The sequence below is a fragment of the Rhea americana genome, unplaced genomic scaffold (genome assembly GCF_003343005.1).
Source record: "Rhea americana isolate MKP2758 unplaced genomic scaffold, rheAme1 scaffold_176, whole genome shotgun sequence".
Taxonomy (NCBI): domain Eukaryota; kingdom Metazoa; phylum Chordata; class Aves; order Rheiformes; family Rheidae; genus Rhea; species Rhea americana.
Window position 1 is genome coordinate 488974 of NW_028185883.1, and position 22791 is coordinate 511764.

Here is a 22791-nt window from a genome sequence, read left to right on the forward strand (position 1 = left end):
ATCAATGTGTACAAGTACCTGAAGGGAGGGTGTCAAGGGGACGGGGACAAACTCTTTTCAGTTGTCCCGTGTGACAGGACAAGAGGCAATGGGCAGAAATTGAAGCACAGGAAGTTCCGCCTGAACATGAGGGGGAATTTCTTCACTGTGAGAGTGACGGAGCACTGGAACAGGTTGTCCAGAGAGGTGGTGGAGTCTCCTTCTCTGGAGATAGTCAAGGCCCGCCCGGATGCAATCCTGTCTAACATGCTGTAGGTGACCCTTGCTGAGCTGGGAAGACTAGAGCTGGACTAGATGACCTCCAGAGGTCCCTTCCAACCTTACTGATTCTATGATTCTACGATTCTAAAGCACTACTCAGATGATGAAGGGATTGGAGCATCTGTCCTATGAGGAAAGGCTGAGAGAGCTGACTGTTCAGTCTAAAGAAGAGAAGACGGAGGGATCTTATCMAGGCTTATAAGTATCCAAAGGGAGGGCATAGAGAAGACAAGGGGCAGGTTCATTTCAGCRGTGCCCAGCAACAGGGCAAGAGGCAACAGGCACAACAAACATAGGAAGCTCCACCTGAATATAAGGAAGAACTTCTTTCCTGCAAAAGTGACAGAGCGCTGGACCAGGTTGTCCAGAGAGGCTGCGGAGTCTCCTTCTCTGGAGATACTCAAAAACCTGCCTGGACACAATCCTGTGCAATGTGTTCTAGGTGACCCTGCTTGAGCAGGGGTTTTGACTAGATCTCTAGAACTCCCTTCCAACCTTCACCATTCTGTGAATGAAGTATCCAAGACATTGTTTCCAAATAACAACTTAAATTATGCACAATGAACTAGTAATTCCTTTTGGTAGAACAGGTTCTACCAAAATTTAAGACCTGTAATGAAGCAGCTAATCAATAACTACGTAACTTTTAAAACCAATAGTTACAGATACATTGTTAGGTTTACAGATGTCACAAAATTTAAAATACTTAACACATCATGCTGACATAAGAGAATCCATAAAAATAATTTAACTTTTAMGTGACTTGGATACAAATTCTTTTGTTGATATAACAAAAATTCTAGTACATAGTTTCATTCATAAATCAGTTTAAAAGTAGTGTTTTCATAAYATCTGCGGAAAACATTTATAGACAAATACAAATTTATAGACATTGCCCTCTAAGGGGAAATGCCTTAGGACACTGATTTTTCAACTGATGGAATAAAATAATTGAGCAACATGTTCTTTTGTTTACTTATCACACACTTGTATGTGAATTACTTTTTATTGTCATATTTTATTTAGCATTGAGCAAACATCCTAGTACCAAGAAAAATATATACCACTACATTATTATGACAAGTGCCCTAGTTTTTGAAAGTGAAAAGGAGAATTAAATAATTAGGTACATCATAACACTACCAAGTCTCCCTCGCTCTGCCAATTACCTACAAAAGCTCTGTTTTCATTCCAAACTAATATCACAACGTATTTGTAGTAAAACTATCAGTGTCATCCTCACAAGTGTATCCACAAGATACTAGACAAGTCTGTCGAAACTTTTGGTTTTCAACCTCTTCGCACAATAAAAATAAAACACTATTATAAGATTCAAACAACCAAATTTAGAAATACAAGACAAAAACGTATTTTAGGAGGTACTAAAAACAGACAGTTTTTCAAAAACATTTTATAGTTAAACAAACAAATCAAAAACTCAACCTATTTCCCCCTATATAACCTGTGATTATTACAGCAAAACCACAGATATACTGTAGCCTTACATCAAAAACTCTGTTCAGTGGAGATCCAAGATCTTCCTTGATATCTTAACATTGTTATATAAAGGTATTCACGTCTTTTAGTATAATGTGTTTCTCTYCACAATCAGAAATTCCCACAAAAAYGCCAGAAATAACTGAAGACAAYGTGTAAGTCCTCCTGTTGTAGGGAACTCCCCAAAAGATCTCACAAAACACGTACTGGGGAGCGAGGAAAAAAAATCCCAAGGTGCCCAAGTTTATTTTTTAGGTCACTCACCTTAGGTAAYTCCCATTCCGATCGAGATCCATCGGCACTGTAGTAGTACGGTCTGCCTTGTTCATCTGCATGTTTTATCCACTGCAGAAACAAACGTGATGGYAAGAAATGTAATGAGAGTCAGTCATAACAYAGGAAATCTGATAGTCTCAAGGTAAAGAAGCAACAATAGCAACCCACTGAACATTTCAGTTCCCTGAATCAGATTCACTATCATTTTTTCACTCTGTAACCTCCTAGAAAATAGTCCTGCAATATCATAGKTAACTCAAAGTGTTGATGACTCACATAACCTACCTAAAGAAGTTGTGATAAAAAGGTATTTTTCAAAAGATTACATATCAAACATTTCTCAACATTATGATGTCAATTTAAGCAAGCAGGCTTTGCACCAAATCTGTGTCAAGACTTTATATGTAGAATTACAAAATTACAGGAAGCTCAATCAAGTCTCCGATAAGGCTAACTAGCAAGCTGCTGATAATGAGATTACTACACAACTTGTTAAACAATTCAATGTTGATAATAACAATAGGCACTTGAGATGCAGTTCCTAATGCAGTTATGAAGGAGATAAGAAGGTTACAGAAATAATTGCATTATCAAATTCAGTTCTGCTCTATAAACAACTCCCAGAACCACACAAGAATCATCACCTAGTTCTGCAGAAGAGACAGAATTGTAATGGGCAAAGGTCTACAAAATGATCATATAAAAATATCCACATGAACACTCACAGCACAGCTCTTAGGTTAAATAGGTTTCACAAGGGTTATCTTCCAATAAATTATTTGTGATAGGAAATACTGCTTTTATCAATCTCAGTGCAATTTAAAAAAAATTTTTTTTTTACATGTTTCCCTAACCAGAGGTACATGCTGTACGTTTTTAGCACAACTAGATTAAGCAGGATAAAAAAATTACAAAATTCTTTGGGAAAAAAMCCTACATACTTGTGGATTGTTTGAAAAATCCATTAAAAGACTGCACCCACTGCCAACAGGGGTAAGTCATCTGAAAACTGACATAAAACACAACTACTTAAAAGCTTCTTAAAAAAAAAGACGATAACGACTTGCATACTCAACTCTTCTAACTGGAGAAGAGTTAGTGCTATAACATGGTAAATGTATCACTATTTCAAAYAACACTTTTTGAAGATTAAAAACACAACTTTTGTAAACAATAAAAAAGATAGACTGCTACAAATATGAATATGACCGTCATTTTTCATACATGGAAGAAATTTTTGTGACATGCTCAGAATCACAGAAAGCTGTCATCAGCAATTAGGTAATTAGAATATAAATCTGACGATACTGCTGTTAATTGATGTCTAAATTTGACTACATCCAAAAACACYACCGAAAGGCTCTTAAAAAAGATGCAGGACAAAATTGATAATAAAGCAGTATTATTTTCCATTTGAAACCACCCTATCTGGAAGCCATATGCAGAAAAGAACAACTCCTCTAAGAAACAATAAGAGGCATTGGTAGGAACTTCAGTCCTCAAGTGTAACAAAGAGGATGGGGGAAAAAAATGATAGTATGTTCATTTAAAATGATCTGATACCCAAATGGAAATAAGAAAACTTTCACTGAATAGGAAGGAAAGAAAAAAAAAAAAAAAAAAAAAAAAAAAAAAAAAAAAAAAAAAAAAAAAAAAAAAAAAAAAAAAAAAAAAAAGAAGCTCTGCACATTTACAAATAAAAGAAGGCACCACTAAGGAATTTTTTCTGTTCCTAAAAATAAAATCTCTATTTCTAACAGTGAATTTATTGAAAGGATTTAGAACAGTTGTGATGAGAAGAAGGAAAAAGTACCTTTTCATTAGTATAGTCATTGGTATATAAGGTTTGACCATGTTCATCCAACTCTTCTGACCAACCCTTTGGAGGAGAACCATACTGACTATCTGACTGGCTGTAACAAGAACTGTGGTCGTTTTCTTCTGATGAAAGAGGCTACAAGTAGTCAGAAACACACAAGGCAGGTTTAAGAGTGAAAATGCTTTAAAATCTGAAAGATCAAAGATTATTTGGCTAGAAAGAGAATAGTAGTGATTTGCAGGGAGTTCACACTTTTATATCTTACATTGGAAAATAAGAGATGCATTTTTAAAGTACAGAAATATTTGGTAACTGCTAGGTAATCCAAAACATTTTCAGAGCAACTAAGATTATAGTGATATAGCTTTACCTGTTCCATGACACCAGCTTTCAACGACTCAAATTCATACTACGCCATACAACAGTTTGGAAAAAGTTTGGAGTGAAAGCTAGTTGATTTCAATCTAAATTTTATTCCCAAAATTTAGATTACTGAATGATGAAGAGTTAGCTTTAATAACCTAGATTGCACAGAGAAGTTGGAAGACCTGATGCCTTGGTCTTCCGGCAACATTCCTGTTGTTCATACCTAAATCCTTTTCATTCCTTCCCAAACAGTATGCAAAAATACAATAAACATTAAGGATAAACTGGAATTTTAAGTTAAGTCCAAACACTTCACAGTACTTGYGTAATGCATCCCAAAGTATTAGGAATTTGCACACTCATTCTTTCAACTCTGACAGATGGGACAAGGAACAACTGAAAAGACAGCCAGTATACCAAGTGAAGTCACAAGCATTTGAGCTGTAAGATTATTTTGTGAAGGTAGGAGTTAAGGTTAAAAAAATAAAAYAAAACAAAGAAACAAGCTTGACATGAAAAGTAGAAAGAAATGATTTAGAGCACACATCCCAGACGCCTTCTGTCCCCTAATGTTCCTCGTTCATCTCTGTGCTGATCTAACGCAGCACTATTGGAAGCATCTGTTCCACRCATCAAGAGTCTTCCTGCACGCGTTTCGTCTCCGACAATAGTATCGCAACACCACGAGCACAATCTCCCGAGAAACTCGGGCCAGATTTCCTTTCGCGCTATCTTGCTCCTAGGAGCAACTAACTTGCTCCTAASAGCACGTATAACTGTTAAGAGGGAACACATCCTGCTATTCAAAACGGTGATAGTTAAATATGGACAAAAGTTCTACAAGACAAGCGTAAGGGTTGGAAGGAAAACCGCAACGCGGGCGAAAGACTATTCTGATTTTAAGCTATACAAGAAATCCTCTCCTGAAAAGTCYGTGTTATCCAAAAAAAAATTAAAAAAAGAATCAATTGTGTGCCAGAAATTCAGATTTCAGTCAGTCTCCCCCTCTCCCCCCAAGGACTAAGAATTCAGTAAGATTTCCATATGACTACTACTTTTTTAAGTCTTGTCTTTCAGAGTAGCTTACACCTTGCATAAGGGAGACTCCCTAAATATACCGAAGCTTGCTTGTSAAGCACAGCAAAACCTAAAGGAAGTCTTTCAGTCACTAATAAAGTAACATGAAAGATGTAAATGTCTTCAAGGGCATACAGAACGTGAGCATGTATTAATGCCATATTTCTTGCACATGGGGTAACCAAGGTCTGAAATGCTAATTTTAAACATGGGGTAAGGGAGTCCTCAATCACCTTTTTATAGTTAAAGAATTCAATTTGAGAAACTAATAATACTACTGGCCTGATYTGAACAGCTGTTTCAAAAGATAGCTATAGTATATGCACATAATTTACATTATGTTTTAATAAGTAAATATCATGTGCACATTTGTTCAGAAGTAGGACTTCAGACTTTTCTATCTGCAGAAATTACTGCCAAACAACATAATGCATTTTTACTTGCCTCTTCCAAGCAACTTCTGACACTAAAGTACCACCATACATATTTAATATTAAAACAGAAGGCTCACAAGTGAAAATTCTGCTGGGGGGGGGCGGATTTTGTTGGATAAGAAGGATTGTTAATGTGCATCTATCTGCAACGTATTTGTATAATAATAGTCTTGCTGTTCCAAGCCTTAACTAATCCCACCTACTATACAATCTAGGAATTTAACCTTTGCAAATCTAAAACATGAACAAAATTCCTACGTTATTACTAAGTTTATCAAGCCAAGGCTTTGTTTAACCTTCAGCTAGCAGGACAACTGCTACAGCTGCTTAAATGGGCATTAAAGAGAACTCTGGCTAAACCAGACAACAATTTTCCATTTCACTTTCAACACTTCAGTATTAACTACCTATATGCTCTTCACCTCGCTGTCACTTAATACATCCCCCATGCTTCTTCCCAGAGTCTCCTTCTTGGTGGCACCATACCACACCTCACTGAAACCATCGTGTGCAGCCCACCACCAATCCCTGCACCTCCTAACGACGCAGCTGCGGGACTAAAGCTCACTACAAGAACACCCCCAGGTCATCATCTCTACCATCTTTCTTGTCATTTTTTCCTTTACATGGGAAATTCTTCAGGGCATATAGCACCTAGAAAAAAGGAAACACTCTCAGGAGACAGTTCTGGTCTCCCTTCTATCGTTTAACCTGTCTAGATTTTAAAGCAGTCCTATTATTGGGGGGGGGGTGGAGATTGCTCAATACTTAAGAATTTATCATCACTCCAACATATTTTGCTTGATCTTGAAACAAACAAACAAACAATTAAAATATATTTTGGTCACATATTAATTTAAAGGTAATCCTGTTGCTTTTCTACAGATTATGCATTTCACTGATCTCTACTTCACATTACAGTTGCCTAGGTACATCTTAGAGCTTTGCCCTTCTACTCAGATATGCCAACACATCTCATTTCACATACATACGGTCCACCTTAATTAAATCAATTTACTGTCTGACAGATTTCTCCTAATTAATGTTTCAGCAGGCTTTCTTTCCTCAAATACATTAAGTTCAGTACCTCTGAAATATTTTATCCATAACTCCAAATCTTTCATAATTTCCTATATTCCCTACCATTAGGTCTTCACCATTTTCCCCCTAAATTGTAAATAACTGCCATAATTTACAGCTGTTTCCTTTGTGTCATCTGTTAAGTCATCAACTTCCTTGTCAAAATTGAGTACAATTTTATCTGTTACTAGTTATCCAAAAAATTCCATTTCTTAATAATGAYGTTTAAGACCAATTACAAGCTACTTCAGGTTCTAATATTTTTAAATTACAAATAGTCCTCAGATTTACTCATCTTGCCATTTGGTATCTAATAAGATATAAGCTGCCCAGTTCTCTGAGGACAAGTTATTAGAGATACAACTGGCTTTTAACATTCCTGCATATTCTTCTACTACTAAATCTGAAGTGATTGAAGATAACTCAGACTAGTCCTGTAAAAGCTATTTAACTTACTCTGCTAAAATAAATTATGTAAGTTTTTACTAGTTATTACAAAGACTGGAAATTTGGTAAACAAAATTATCTGAAAGTCAAATGCATTAGGCACCACAAATTGAAGAACTGAGCTGTTTGCAAAATAAGATATRGGCAGTAAAAATCAGGGTTTCTGAACATGCAACCACATGATAAAGTACGGAGGTACAAATAAGGCAGTCAGATGCCTCATTTGCAGATAAGAGGCAGAGAAGAGACAAAGATGGACTGGAAGTCCTCTCCATGAGGAGAGGGAAGAACCACGACAAAAGAAAAGTTGCATTCATTGTGAGGAATGCAATCCCCAAAGCAATCGTCTTGCCCATAATAAGAACCAAGGCCTTACACAGCAATAGGTTGAGTGAGAAATTAATAGACAATTGGTAGAGATGGCAAAGTGGTAGTTAAAACACTTCAGAAATTTCACTGTTGCTGCCAATAGCCAAAGACAGGCCACCAMGACTGCCGAAGCGCTTGCAAATGCCAACGAAAGGGGGGTTCTTTTCCCCATTCTTACTCATTTCTGGCACTAGTGACCAGAGATAGACTTCTAAAACAGGACTCTTAGCGATCTAAAATTTTAAGGCAGTTCAAAATTAAATTTTAAAACTACACAAAAACAGTCACTCCAGAGGGAATCTGTCTAAACTACATATATTTTTAAAGGGTATACAAAAGTGAAGCAAGTGGCAGACTTATGGATAGATGTTTGCTTTGTCTTTCAATCAGGAAGCTGATTAGCCTAAGTACTGTTTAAATACAAGAGTACTATTTTAAGCATAGTTAAATAGTAATCTGCATCTCTCAACTATTACTTTTCCTTTATCTGAACTATCACAGATAAATTAACACCATTGCCTGGCTCTCCCTAGCAACCCGCTGCACACCATAGATCTGTACTTCAGAAAAACTATCTTTTAAAGTAAATAGCTTTGCATTAAGTTTAAACTGTCTTAAGCAAGATCTGTGGCAAACCAGGACAATAGAAGAAGCTTTCAAAAGTACCTCATGGACAAAAGAGAGTAAAAAAGGTTTGCATAAATGACAAAAGAAATCCATTGACCTACTCAGTGTTTATTGTCTGAATGCAATCTCTCCAAAAGCTCCTTAGCCAGACTGACAAAAGCTGGGATAAATGCCTTCCACCTCCCCCTCTCTTCCAAGCATTTGCACCATTGGACCAAGACACTTGGCTACACAGACCTTCGATCATTGCAATTTTAAAGTTTTAAGATACCTAGATATCATTCACAGAATGAAGAACAGGGTTTTCTCAAAGCTAACTTAAAAATTTTCTTAACAAAATAGTGCTCCTTTAACTGCCTCTTCTCTTGGCTGAAGAATCTGTAAATTCAAATCTCCTAAGTAAATGCTAAGATAAAATGCCGTAACAAGTCATACAATCAAACTCGCTTTTTTCTATTCACTAAGATTATTCCACCTCTAAGAACTTACGAATGGAATATGATTCAGGTCTGAACAGTCACATATATCTGCCCCTCCACCAGTTCCCCTCCCTCAAGAGAAATATTCAGATGCCCTTTTCATTCCTCCCCAAAAATGCTGCTTCCGGAAGCACTGTCACACTCGGAGTCCTGCATACACAGAAAGAGAACGCGCTCCTGGGCACAGAAGTTACACTGGTCTCATTCCATCACCAAACAGAATCCTATTAGGTTCGAAGTTTCCCACTAGTTCCTGTCTTTCATTAAAAGAAAAACTGCAATACTCAGCTGAGGAGCTGTACAGCATTTCCATAACTATAATACTGATGTTTTGGATCTCTTGCACACGTCACATACTCATTATTGCACACGGAAGTGAATAAAAAGATAAATTGTTTATGTTTACTACTTCATATCAAGCCAYATGACTGAAGACAAATGAAGACACTCCTTGAAATCTCAAAATTCAGGGATATGTGATTGGAAATTAAACCATTATCAAAATCCATAGAAAAACAGTAGTCATATGCATTACAAGCTCATTGTTTGCGATCTCCAAAAGAACTACCTCATGATCTGCATGGCTCTGGGAATCCCCTTTATTTATGCTCGCATCTCGGGCCCAACGTGGAGGTTTCCAGGTTCGTTCCTGTGTTCCTCTGTTGTAGTAATAATAGCGTCCTGTAGTATCTTTATGGGTTTCCCATTCCCCATTTATTTGGACTGGAGCACTTGTAGGTAGTGGAGGAAGTGCAGACTGAGATATTTTCAGTTCTTGTAAATTAGCATAAACTGGTGAATCAGGCCTCCCTTGGCTTGGTGGAGTTGTTGGCTATTAAGAGAAGAAATGCATTAATAAAGAGCAAATGAGTTTTGCAATGCTCCCTTGTAAGTCAAAATACCTTATGCAGTAAAACAAACCAACAAACTCCCTTTCTTTTTGTTGTTACATATTGAAGAATAAAAAACTACAAAACATTGGTACATGAAAACATTAGGCTGTTAACTATAAGGTTAACWTCACAAGCTATATCTACTTAATACTGAAACAATTTCAGCATTTCTCCAGATGACAGTTGATTATTTCATATCTATTACAAAGCATAATTCACTGGAATCAAAATAACTGCATGCTTGTCTTGGTAGAAAACTTCAGCTTTACAGTTCAAGCATTGCTCAGTGGCTGTAAGTAAAGYGATCTTGTTCAAGACAAAGTGTACTGTTTCTTAGATGTCACTTGTTAAGCAAAGATGGTCCCCCAACCTTCTCCCCTCCTGCTATATAGATGAYGGTTAATACACAGCACCGTATCTACAGCACTTCTATCTTATCAGCAAGATCTAAACAGTTTAGTTTAAAAGATGAGCACAATGTTGCAACTAAAACTCTGGRAAACACCTGGATGGCTTACCTGTAAGCCTTTCCAAGTAGGTGCTCATTGAGAAATACTTTATACAATAACACTAACAGCGTTCTGATTACCACTCCTTTCTTACAGAAATTAAGTGACTACTCTGCCTAATTTTATCCATACATACGCACACAAGTAGAATGGAAAATACCTACGAGAAAATAAAAAAATCAATTACAATGCCTCATTAATAGAGTTGAAGAGACATGAAGGTCAGCAAAAAACATGGTTAAATGTCTGCGGCACTTGCCAAAACTATGAGTACTTTTAAGTAAGTTAAARAGCATTAAGGGGAAAAAAGTACACTTTCTGGTGTTCAGTTTTTAAAACAGACTACAAAAACATATAAAAGACATCACACAGAATGTAATAGCATCTGTTCTCRCTAGAACTGTGATAAGACTATGTTCAGTAACAAGCTGCTTCCAAGTTGTATAAAGTTTCCTGTTAATGCACAACTATTTCACTATTTTAGGGCATGCTATAAAGGAGCTCTAATGGAAGCAATAATATAATTTATATTATTCCTTCCCTCTACTTAGTYTTAAAACTAAGCCTTGCTGGAAGCAAGTCCTCGTCCCTTCTTGTTGCCTCTTTCAAAGGAAAAAAAAAAGAACATCCCGCTTTACATAAAAGTTCTTTTAATTATGTTTTTTTAAACATTAAAACCAATCTGCTAATCTAGGCCACATCTAATCATAAATTATTGGGGTTTGCTCAGGCAAGACAGCATATTGTACCACATACCCAGATACAAGCTGATTGCACCACAGCTCTAACCAAATATGGGCAATACCCACAGCCAAAAGGGGAAATTGCTACAGAGGAACTTAATGAGATTAAAACAGGCACAGACTTGTTTTGTGCTTTTAAAAAAGGAAAGAAACTCACTAGATAGAGATATAGCAAGTACAGTATGTTTAGCAGAACACAAGGCAAATCATAGAAAAAAAAAATGAAAAGTTGCCCCAGTGGCAAAACTAGTGAGCCAAAAAAAAAACCAAAAAAAGAGAGTATCCACTCCTGCCCAACTCAGAGAAAAAAAGGAAAAGTTACAAAACTTGATAGAAACAGTAGAACTTTTTTTTTTTTTTAATGTATAAGAAGAAAGAATCACCCTACTACCTTCAGAGATGAGTGGATCGCCTTGGATGCTGTGAGGATAACTTTGATCAGCTTCCTAAGGACACCACTTAAAGCTTCTACTAGGCTGCACAGTCTCTGCATCGGTTTCCTAACAGGCTTGAGGAGCTGCATTTCCCATGTAAATTGTGCTGCCATTACTGGGCTTGTCACTGGAAACAACATACACCTGGCACTGGAGAATATGCAAACCTCTARATTCTTTCCCTTTTTAAAGGAAGTGGCAAAAGCAACATTAGTAAGTGCTCTTACTGCTACCTATACATTTTACTAAAATCTGAAAAAAAATAGCGGCAAATGAATAAAGAGTTGATTGATTCAGTCTCTTCCACAGAAAGGACAATGAGAAAACTTTTTCTCTGTCTAGCTCRTGTTTACTAGTTGCCCTTTTTTAAAAAAACTAAGGGAACAAAGAGCATTATTAAAGTAACAATTCTTGGTATTAATTACAAATGTTGTCCAAATATAAAGCTGATGATGCAGTATGCTTARTATTATTTTTAAACCATTTTGTCAAGGCACACACAAGAAGAATTTGGTTCAGGGATTTCACGTGCCAAGATTTTCAAAGGTTTCAGTATTATCACTAAAGTAGCTCCAGATGAGACTGCAGGATATATGTTATGCTAGGACAACACTGGAAGCTGGTGGCTAACATACTGCTTGCTTTGTAACTCAGTGACACAGTAGGYACAGCTGAATGAGCATTTGTCTTCTGAATGCTTCGTATTTCTAAGTTCAAAATACCAATTTCTGATTTTCAAGAAGAAAAGCCAGAGTAAAGGACATAATTTGCTTCTGTCCTGAACAAACAACAGCTAACCACTCTGCCAACCAAACCTCCAGCTACTTTCACTCCTTGTTGCTCTCTCAATATTCACCTAGAAAAATCTTACAGGAGATTTTTAAAAGGCATCCTTGTAAGTTATTATTTTCAGCGAAGAAAAAAAAATATCTATATATAAGCATATTTACATAAATACATCTCTGAGGGACAGAATATTCTTATCAGAAACTGCTTCGAATAAGCAAGCAGCAGGCAATAACACTTCCTCCCACCACAAGGCAAGCAAGGAAGTCCTACAGTGTCGTCTCTACAACCCTCCGTTCAACAGCGCCTCTGCTCATCACAACTGGTTTTATGCAACACAAATTTATCATTTATTGATGATAAATGCAATTCTAAAAAAGCTCCAAGTTTCATGAAATTAACTCCAATGTACTTTCTAGATCAGTGTTGGCAGTAATGTCAATCCCACCTCCTTTTTTGGGGGGTGGGCAGGTGCGGGGGGGAAGACTGCTAAGAGAGAGACACTTCCCACTAGATGTCACTGTAGAGCTCCAGGACCTCAGACAACTTTGAAATTTCATTTAAGGTCAAAGTGTTATGAGTTAAAAAGAATTTGTATTCTGCAAAAATCTTCAATAGGCTTTTTTCTTTTTTATTTGAAACTATTTCTTTCATTTACTAAACCCATTACTTACTGTAAATTTACATCTAATAGATAAAGCATTAACTACATAAAACAGTTTTTCTAATTTTCATGAACTTTTTCCCTAAGCTAGACACGTACAATTAAGGGACATTTAAACATATGTTAAACATTAAATATTTCTGTATGTACATGAGGACTTTCAGCTAGAAGTTCACTCCCTGAACTGGTTTTTTTTTTTTTTTTGCACTAAAGTTCTCAAAAGGCTCACAAACATGACATTAAATCTACCACAATTTGAATAAAAATTCTACAGCCCATGATGTACCRTGACAACTTTAGGAACATAAGAACCTCTCACCAAATGCAACAGTCTTCTCTGTTTTAACACTGTARAAATCTACTGCATTTAAGTTCAATCTTAATGTAGTATCTGCACAGAAAAGTCTSCTAGCTGTGAACCCTTGTAAACTGATGATGAGGAGAGTTTCATGGAGGCAGGACAAAGCTTTYGGGATCAATACAAAACATTCTTCAGATGTGGACTGTACACACAGCTTTTCCAGAGCTTAGTTTTTACACTGACACAGTAGGAAGCAGATACGTGCCTTTAAATAAAACAACTTGTTAATCATTCATGAATGAACAGTCAACATTTTCAACGAAGGCCACAATCAGGCCTCTGAACCTTACTTTAACTCTGTGCAACGAAAAGCAAACTTAGGATGCTTCACAAGGTATGTTTCAATACCAAAATGGGTATTAGCTTCTCTGAGAACTCCTTAACTTTTAGTGTTACTTTATATAAATGAGTTTTAGGTGACAATATTCATTGAGGTAAAATTAAATTAAAGCAAACTTTAAAAGAAAAGGTCCAGTGCACTCCAAGACTATACAACTGCAATTCCGGAAGAAACAAGGACCACAGATCTCTACTTTGCTAGCCACTGCCCAAAAACATGCCATTGCATGTGGCTACGACATACTGCATTGAAAAATGCCAGCAATTAAAAGACAGAAAACAGAATTCCCTTGAAACTGTTGCCTACATTTTTCCTTTTACAGCACTTAAATCCAAGTCAAAAACTGCTGGAAAACAACTGCTTAAAGTATGATTGCAATGCTAGCTTTCAAAACACAAGCTGCTGTAATATGATTTTGCCCGGTACACAAATAGCTTTAGTTGTCCAGCTACTCTTTGCAGCTTTTCTGAATACTACAACCTTGAAGTTAAGAGCTTAATTTTATTAACAGCATTCATGTTGCTGAAAGTCACTGCTGAAGTGACAAAGAAAAAAATAATCACATAAATCTCACCTTACTACTCTAAGTTACGTACAAACATACAACAGATTGTCCATACTCAGGTGGGAGAGCAACAGAGCAGGGAAAGCAGAAGAGGGAATACTGCCTCTTCACAGCACTGGGAGGAAGGCAAAGGGAACAGGCATATTCTGCAGCGTTCAGAGACGGAAAATCCCAATTTCCTCAGCAACTGGGCTCATTGCCAAGGTATTGCCACTGTCTTTAGTGAGGCCTGGGACTTTAATACTAGCTTTATTAGTCAGGAATGATAGCAAAGAAATCTGAAAAACACTACATTTTATCTTTCATCAAGTGACAGCTGTGCTGGGGAAGAACGTCTTCGACTTGAATAATTAGCTGATCTCCWTTGTCCTATTCCTGCTCTCGGCCTGCTTTTACAACCCTGTTCTGGATCACATCTAATACTTCCAGGCACATTTAAAACTTACACTGACACCTAACAATAGGAGAGCGATTTTCAGCAAGTCTTCTACCACTTAACAGGTGAGAATAACCAACTAATTTTAAAAGCTAATTTGAAATGGGAATTCACAGCAATTCTTTATGCAGTCACCTTCTCTGGCCTAATACTTAACTGGATAATTCAGTGGGTAAGTCTAAAGGAAAGCATAAAACAAAGACAGTAAGCGTTACAAGCCTATTAATAGTTCACTTAATTTAGGACAAGCTGTACTAGTGGAAATTACTTAACAGCTTTAAAGTTTTCTTGTTCAGTTTATTTCACATTACAAAGCTATAAGGGGGGAAAAAAACAAATAGAATTCAGAAGTACATCTGAATATATATTTGCCTAACATATTGCCTCAATAATATTTGCCTAATAAGGCCATTCAACAGTTAAATGTTTAAAATGATCCACTTAAAAGTTAATTAGATACTCTCAAGAAAGTAATCTAAAAAATGGCTAGCGAGTAACTTTTCCTCAGATTTAAAATAATCCTTTGCATTTGATATACTTTTGCCCATTATATATATATTTTTTGGTCATTTTGCATTTTACTTCCATGGAAGTAGAGGCATAGCTGTTACTTTGTCCTAATTCTACGTAAATAACTACAGAAATAAWTTTAATGGAAACATTTCTATTAATATTTTGTTTTATGAAATTAGATTATGAAACAAACTGCCTTAGTACATAGAATATGATGTTCTGCCAGAAGGCTCTTGTGTTACTTGAGCCATTTAAGTTCCCTTCTGCTTTAGCTGTCCCATAACAAAACAAACAYGTCCCCCAAAGTTGCTGAAAATATAAGCCTGGTGAAAGCGGAATCTCTTATCGACAAAAAAAAATTCTAGGAGCATAGCAAAAAGCCCACRCTTACATTTTGAGGACAATACTACATAAAAACTTAGAGGGACACAGTGATTTGTTTCCTTTGGCATCAAAGGAAAACGCACTCCCCCTTCTTGGTAGCCTAAAGCAAACGACTCGGAGAGCCGAGGTCCGCAGGCTCGTCCGCAGGCACCCCGAGCGGGACTCCCTGAAGCACGGCGCAGCGCCGAGCTCGGGGCTCGGGCAGCCGCTCGCCGCCGGCGACGAGGAGCCCGCGGGAGCCGCCTCGCCGGGGCGCCTCTCGAGCGCGCCTCGGCCTGCTCCTCGGGCTCGCGGCCGCCGAGCACGCCGAACCGCGGCGACGGCGCGCCCACACCCTCGCTCGCGATCGCCCGATCGGGGGAAAGCCATGGAAAAGCCTTTCTCCTGCACACTTTACAGACTTCTCACTCGCAGTTATACAGCGCTCACGACAGTCTCGGTGAGAAGCGCTGCTACACGTGGACTTCGGAGTTTTATGGCAAAATGGGAAATACATAACTGATCAAAGAACTGCAATAGAGATGTCAAGTATTTTATAAAAAAACAAAAATAAAATCAAACAATGAGATCCTTTGTAAAATATGCACAAAGATGATAGTGTTTACCGTACTTGTACTTTGCCACTTGCACATTCTAGCTTTTCCCTTTAATAAAAAAGCTTTTGTCCAAGGATATGGACAAAGCTTCTTTTCCTATAGCAGCAAATTTAAATAACACTTAAATAAGCACTTTGCTTCATACACGCTTATGCAAAAAGCTTACCCAGATTAGTAAAAGTAGTCAAATTTAACATGCAGAGAAGTCAGCCAGTAAATCTCCTCCACTTTTTTTTTTTTTTAAAAAAAAAACTCTCTACCTCATCATACATATTGATACTCTTCAACAGACATAACATAGCACCTGCATCATAATTCACATAATTCAGCCAGCATCTTGAACAACCTGGCCATGCATCTTAAACACAGAGTAATAGTTTTACACATTTTTTCTCCTCTTACAGCTTCATGAAAGCARTATAAAGACTGTTCTGGAATGTAGATGTTTGGGGAAAACTAATAGAAATAAAGTTTGTTTTGGCTTTTAGCTTAACTGGTGTCAGTTCTTAACCTATAGGGAAACTGCAGTACATGTTTGAATGCAGATTTGTGAAGAATAAAGCTCTCTGGGTATCACTGTGATATCTAAGGATTAATTTCTACAAAAAGATACTACATTAAGAAAATACCAGAAAAACGTAACTTGTTTTCTCCAACGCAGAYACTGCCCTGTAACATCCCTACGGCTACTGCTTCTCTGAGGCAGCAGTATTCATTCCTCCCGTCCTTACAGCTGCGTAGTACTAAGCAAACGAAAGAGTTCTTCCACTGTTGAGAGAAACCATGCAAAGCAGAAATGGTAACACTGACACATTCTACAGTTGTTTAGTTTTCTAYATTATTTGAGTGGCATTTTTGCAAAATGAGCTTGAAGCATTTTAAGTACGAAAAGGACACAACAGAGCAACAGTAAGTTTCCTTCTAGCGTTCTGCGAGTTTTCCCTAGCGCCACCATGGAGGAATCGTGTCTCAGTATAGACAGCACAGGCTGAAATCCTTCAAGTCTGCTTCTTTCTTACAGAGTCACGTTTATGTGTTTCAGAATCACATATAGTGGTTTGACAACTGGATTCTCAGTCAATAAACAAGTAGTTCACTAATACAAATGCAGTTTTTCCATAATATTTCCATAATATGTCCATAACAGACATTGCTATCACAGGAGCACCAGTTCTTTAACTGTTTTACACTTGTTACAGAAGAAAAACTGTAGGATCTTTACGTAAAGTCTCAAGAGTACTGGACAGCTCTTATTCAAGTCATTTGTTGTTTTAACCATTTTAATGTGTAACTCYATATCATCCTCAGAAAAATCAAAGTTATTTTTTAAGGTAGATTATTATCTTCTCTGAACTTCTACGTTGTCACCATTATTGTATAAAAGCACATCTAAAAAGTTAGCACCTATAAAATATGATTGTGGTATGGGGAGAGYGTTATTTGAATTTACAACAGCTCAGTGGTCAAAAAAGTTTCCATTAGTTTMAGTCACTTCAAACCAAATAGCTATTTTTCCTACATTTTACATCTCAAAAATACAAATCCAATAGCATTCAACAGTACTTCTTAGGGTTCAGTGCTTGTGCAAAACAGCGTGAAGMTGGGCACCCATGGAAAATATAGATTAGAAAGTAAATATCACCTCTAATAAGATTCCCAAGTTACTGAAAAGTTACTGAGGCTATACGAACAAGCACATTCAAAAAGCCTACACAACAGCTTGGGTACCCTTTGACCAAACGTGCAATGAAATCAACTAACACCACTTAAACTTATCCCCTTCCAAAAAAGTGTTCTACCATCATTGGTAGAATCATTAAGAGTTAAAAATAAATAAATAATGATGCTTCACTTTCTAAATATTTCATTTTTTTTTAGAGGAAAGAAAATAGTTTGCGAGACACTTCTAAAACACAGCAGTCAACAAATCTGTGTTCTGTCAAGAAGGGTATTCAGTTCCAAGTACTTTACAGGAAAATGCAGAACTCCCACAGAATCTGCTTACAGCTGTTGTCCTTTTACTCTGCTGCAAAAGCAARTTTTACTTGTGTAAAATTCTGATTCAGTAAATCTTGTGGCAGCAAGTTCTGCAAACGTTTGTTACGCTAGTATTTCTTTGTTAKGTGTTAACATAACTTCAAGATGTTTTGTTGAACTTGTCAGCTGCAAGGTTTTGAAGTCTTAGATAACACGTGCAGCTACAAGACATCACCAATATTCAAATAGTATGAAAAAACCCTGCTGAATTTGTATACTTACTGCTATACTGAAAGTACAGTAATAAGTTAAGAAAGGAAAACCTAGTGAATACACAGCTAACAGGCCTGAAAAATAATCAAGGGATAGGACAAAATCAGATATTAGAATAATGTCAGTTGGCTTAGCTCACTACAACTTAACAAGAACATATTCTGTAGTGCAATCCATAGGCATTAGCCTTTCCGTAAGTCGGCAGCTGTACTTCACACAGTTTAATAGACAGCTGCTACCCCCCACATCTGCTTCTCAGACTTTTCTCAAGTTATTAACTGCAACTATTATCGAGCTACTGCATTCCCCAAATCTCCCACGGGCTGGTTACCCAATTAGAACATCTCGCTACGAAAGAAGTCACTTCAGAAAACAGCTATTATAGCTATTTACATTAGCTATTGTTAAAAAAAAAAAGAAATTCTGAGAAATAAGTTCTAATACTGTACAATTTATATACTGAAAGCAACATCTGGAAAATATGCTTTAAAGATTCTAAAAGGCTGTACAATGTTAAAATACGACTTTTTTAAAAAATGCTGTATTTTACATACTTTTTGTTAGCTTTGAATCTCTGCAAACCAAACAAAAAACCAAAAAGCTATATGCCCAAAGTCTGGAAAAATTAAGATAAATGTTTCATCAAGTAATTTAGTCATACTGTAAGACAAGACAGATCTAGATTAGGGTATCTGAGTCTCAGGATGCAATTATTCTTACAGGCCATATATCATCATCCTGATGATCAAAGTCAACAATTTTTCCATATTTCTAATTTCAGACAAATTATTCAATGGCTGGCCTTTTTTAAGGCATCAGAATATTTACTATAAAAATTGCTTTCCTGCTCCTTTTTTTCTCTTTTTTTCTTTTTTTCCCAAAACTGTTTGGTTTGCACATCTTAACAGAAAGGGAAGCCAAGAGAAAAGTAATCTGCAGTTTTAAATGAGTTAGTTACCCTAACTCCCCGTGCACACAAGAAAAGAATTTCCTTTGTGCATAAAGGCAGGAGCCACAATGACTCTTCTGCTTATACCAAAAGTTCAGCAAATACTTTTGCTTATTCAGTTCATGGCACCAGGTTAATAGAGCACACAGTTCAAAGGACTCTGCCAACAATTCAATGTTTAGAAAACAAAAAAAATATTCTAAAAAGAAATAAAAAGAAAAAAAAAAGCCTACTGATACAGTTTTAGGATACAGCTAAGCTGGTAGCAGGTGGTGGGGTAGATCAAGAGGAGCAACCCCTCTTCCCTCCTCCTCAGCTATAAGCTACTGCTGCCTCCATGGCATCATCACAAGAGCTGCAGCAAGCTGATGGAGAAAACTACAAGGGCAGAAAGACAACTCCATCAAGTTCCCCCTCCACACACACACACACTTTCCAGTTTTAAAATAAAGATATGGACCCTTTAGGAGCTTGCAAAGTCATTAAAGAGCCAGAGAAGCCCTTTAAGCATATTACTAGCTAAGGAGAGCAGGGTGCAGGACCTTCTCTTTCAGAATCYCTTCTAGCTCTTAGGTAAGTTTAGTTGCATCACGAAACCACATTTTAAGGAGGCTGGGAGGTAGCAGTCTTCCAACATCTAAAACAGAATCTGCTTTAAAAACAACAGGAAGTCAAGAGTTGCCAATTTCTGCTGGGGATAAAGTAATTGGCTTAATCTTAAAAAGGTTTACTTAGGTATGAGGGGGAAATGGGCAGGGTAAAAGGAATGAAACTCTGTAACAATGTAATCCGGAAAATAGAGGCTCCTCTTGAAGGCTTGTTTGAAAGCAGGTTAGTCCACAACTTCCAGTGGCAGTTTTGGTATACTTGCTTCTGCCTCAGTGCAGGGAAAAGTACTTCACAGTGTCTTCTCTATTTTTATTACTCTTGGAAGGTTTCGAGATATTCTTAACCCTTATTCTGAAGGATGGTACATTTTCATCTCAAATTAGACAGAAATGGAACAAGCTATTGAAAGTGTACAGTAAGAAGCTGTTTGACTGTGCAAGYGTGCACGATGAAATGCTGAGCTCAGGTTCTTGCTTTTTCGTAGGAAAAGTTATCAGCCTGTAAGAGGCAATGTACAGCTTTAAAGAACATATCTTAAATAGAAGAGGCCACATGCAACCAAAGGAAGAACCACCACAAAGCAGCTCAAATAGAGAATAACAAGGGACTAAGATAAATAAGGACAGCTGTTCCTATAAGCAGATAGTATGAACACAGTAATAGTATGAATGATAAGAGCAAAGAATAGAAATATAGTTTTGCCCACTAGCCTAATYAAGTCTTCCGCTTGGAGTGAAAAGGAAAAAAACACTAGATTGCAAAGAAACAAAGTGACATTGTTGATRTTTAGAAGAAAGCTATTTTATTGTATATTAGAACATATGCAATACAAAAAAATATTTTCTTCACAGCCACACAAGCACTTCCAATGACAGCGAAAGGGCATTTTACTGACAGCTGAAATAGCTACAAGAAGAAACTTCATGATAAGCTTCACCTATGATGACTCTCAGGAAACAGGGAAAACAAGGTACCTGAAAATTCAGCACATYTAGGAAATTCAGCACATCTAGGAAATTCAGCTATTACATGGACTAGGATGCAAGTTGATTGTTTTACCAGTGAGGCACCCTCTGCTTCTGGTAACGCAGAATGTCTTCCATCAGTCTGCTTTGCAGCTACAAAAAAATGCCTATTGCTTCTGTCCTCTGCATCAGACGTATTTCTTGATATAATTAAAAGAAAAAGGACACTTTTGCCACAGTGTCAAAGAGACAGAATAGAAAGTATAGGCAGGAAAGGACTAATACCTATTCTTAGCTCTGCTGGACTGCAGTCTGACAGTTTTTCAGAAAAGAAAAGAGGAACGACACRTTGTTTAGAACGTCTATAGTCACTTCTTGTAAAGTTAAGAAAATTCACTTTACTTATATTAATTTGTAGCAAAAAATGGGTCAGGTATGGTGGGAATATCTAAATCAATTTAAGCATGAAAAGATGCTGTATTTTCTCTCCTCTGCAAATCTCCAGAGCCTATAAATACCTAAAATAAGTTACAACCCAGAAGAGTTATAAAACAATTAGAAATGTATCGGTAAAGGAAAGATTTATTTCAAAAGCTGAAGACACTTTTCTTCAGTTTGGAGAAAAGCTGAGATGAATAAAAGCAAGACACTTCCACACTTCAGTCATGCATTTCAAACATTCCTGCAGATCTGAGAGCCGCGTTCTGGAGAATCAAGCTTCTTAGATTTCACACAAAAACATGCCCCATTTACTCAGTCAAGTCAACTCCATCATGACTCCGGTCCTGTTCAGCAAGGTAGCTAACCAAGAAATTTGGTAAGACAGTAGCAAAAGAAACCAGCCAAAAATACACACAACACTACACTGTGCAAAGTGAATATGTAGATTTTTCAGAGTAGGTAATTTCAACAACAGAAAAATCCACGTTTGTGTTTTCAAGGCAATGAAATCATGCCTATATTAAAGTTTCCTAGATAAGAACTTAAATCATCTGAAGCAAAATACTGAAGCCTGTTAGACAACTGGAAACATCTGTACTTGAATTATTCTTTCTTAATTACATATTACCACTTCATGACCATCAGAAACGGAGTTGGCAAGTATTGACCTGCCAGATACAATTCGCAAAAAGCATGAAACGTGAAGTGATAGATGGCAGTATGCACGGCCAGCATACCCACATGTTCTACGAAGAATGGTCTGAGACCTGTGGCTATTTTCCACTTAAAAACTTTCACAGCTGCAGCACTGACAGGAAACTTCATGTCACTCATCTTCCCTGAGAAGTTACAAAATGCAAATCGTTTCATCATTCACTTATTTGTAATACAAAATATAGCTCTTGCAAACAAAGTGAACAGGTATGGGGTGGGGGGTGTTTTTTGAGTTTTCTTTTTCCTAAGCTTCTGGGCAACTTCAGGACAACCCAAACTTAAATATTTTAGCTTTTCAGAACAGGCTAGTTGCAGGGTTTTTTTGGTTCAAATATCAAATCACAGAATAGCTGAGGTTGTAAGGGACCTCTGGAGATCATCTAGTCCCACCCTCCTGCTCAAAGCAGTGGTAGGGTCAGCTAAAGCAGGCTGCCCAGCACAGTGTCCAGTCAGGTTCTGAATATCTCCAGGAATGGAGAAACCACGATTGCTCTGGGCAATTTGTTCCAATGTTCAATCACTCAGATTTTGTTCAGATGGGATTTCCTGTGTTTCAGTGTGTGCCCATTGCCTCTGGTCCTGTYGCTGTGCACCACTGAGAAGAGTCTGGCTACATCATCTTCACTTGCTCCCATCAGGAATTTAGTATTTATACACATGGAAAAGACCCCTCTTCTCTTCTCCAGGCTGAATGCTCCCAGCTCTCTCAGCCTCTCACAGGACAGATCCTCCAGTCCCTTAATCATCTTTATGGCCTTTAGTGTAGCCACTAAGACAAAAACTTCTGCAGACTGTGTGGACTGAGAAAAGAATCACAAAAAAAGCACAATGTACAGCAAGTTACTATACGATCTTTTAAAAGAATTGGTGAAGGGATGAAGGCCATATTATGTAGTCTAGAAACTTA

General features: G+C 37.2%; 1 protein-coding gene across 7 annotated transcripts in view; it reads right to left on the bottom strand.

Moving 5' to 3' along the window:
- The window catches only part of ARHGAP12 (Rho GTPase activating protein 12), a 79362-nt gene that overhangs the window by 39562 nt on the left and 17009 nt on the right, over positions 1-22791 (bottom strand). For 4 of the 7 annotated variants that reach the window (XR_014895384.1, XM_085301379.1, XM_085301378.1 and 1 more), the window contains exons 2-4: positions 9301-9564; positions 3848-3988; positions 2023-2103 (exon numbers count right to left, since the gene is read on the bottom strand). Coding sequence is in view for 6 of the 7 variants with exons in the window: in XM_085301379.1 (XP_085157505.1) it covers positions 2023-2103; positions 3848-3988; positions 9301-9564 (486 nt within the window). In the remaining variant the exon portion in view is untranslated. The remainder of the gene's footprint in view (positions 1-2022; positions 2104-3847; positions 3989-9300; positions 9565-22791) is intronic. The other 3 variants (XM_085301380.1, XM_085301383.1, XM_085301382.1) reach the window with 2 other exon arrangements.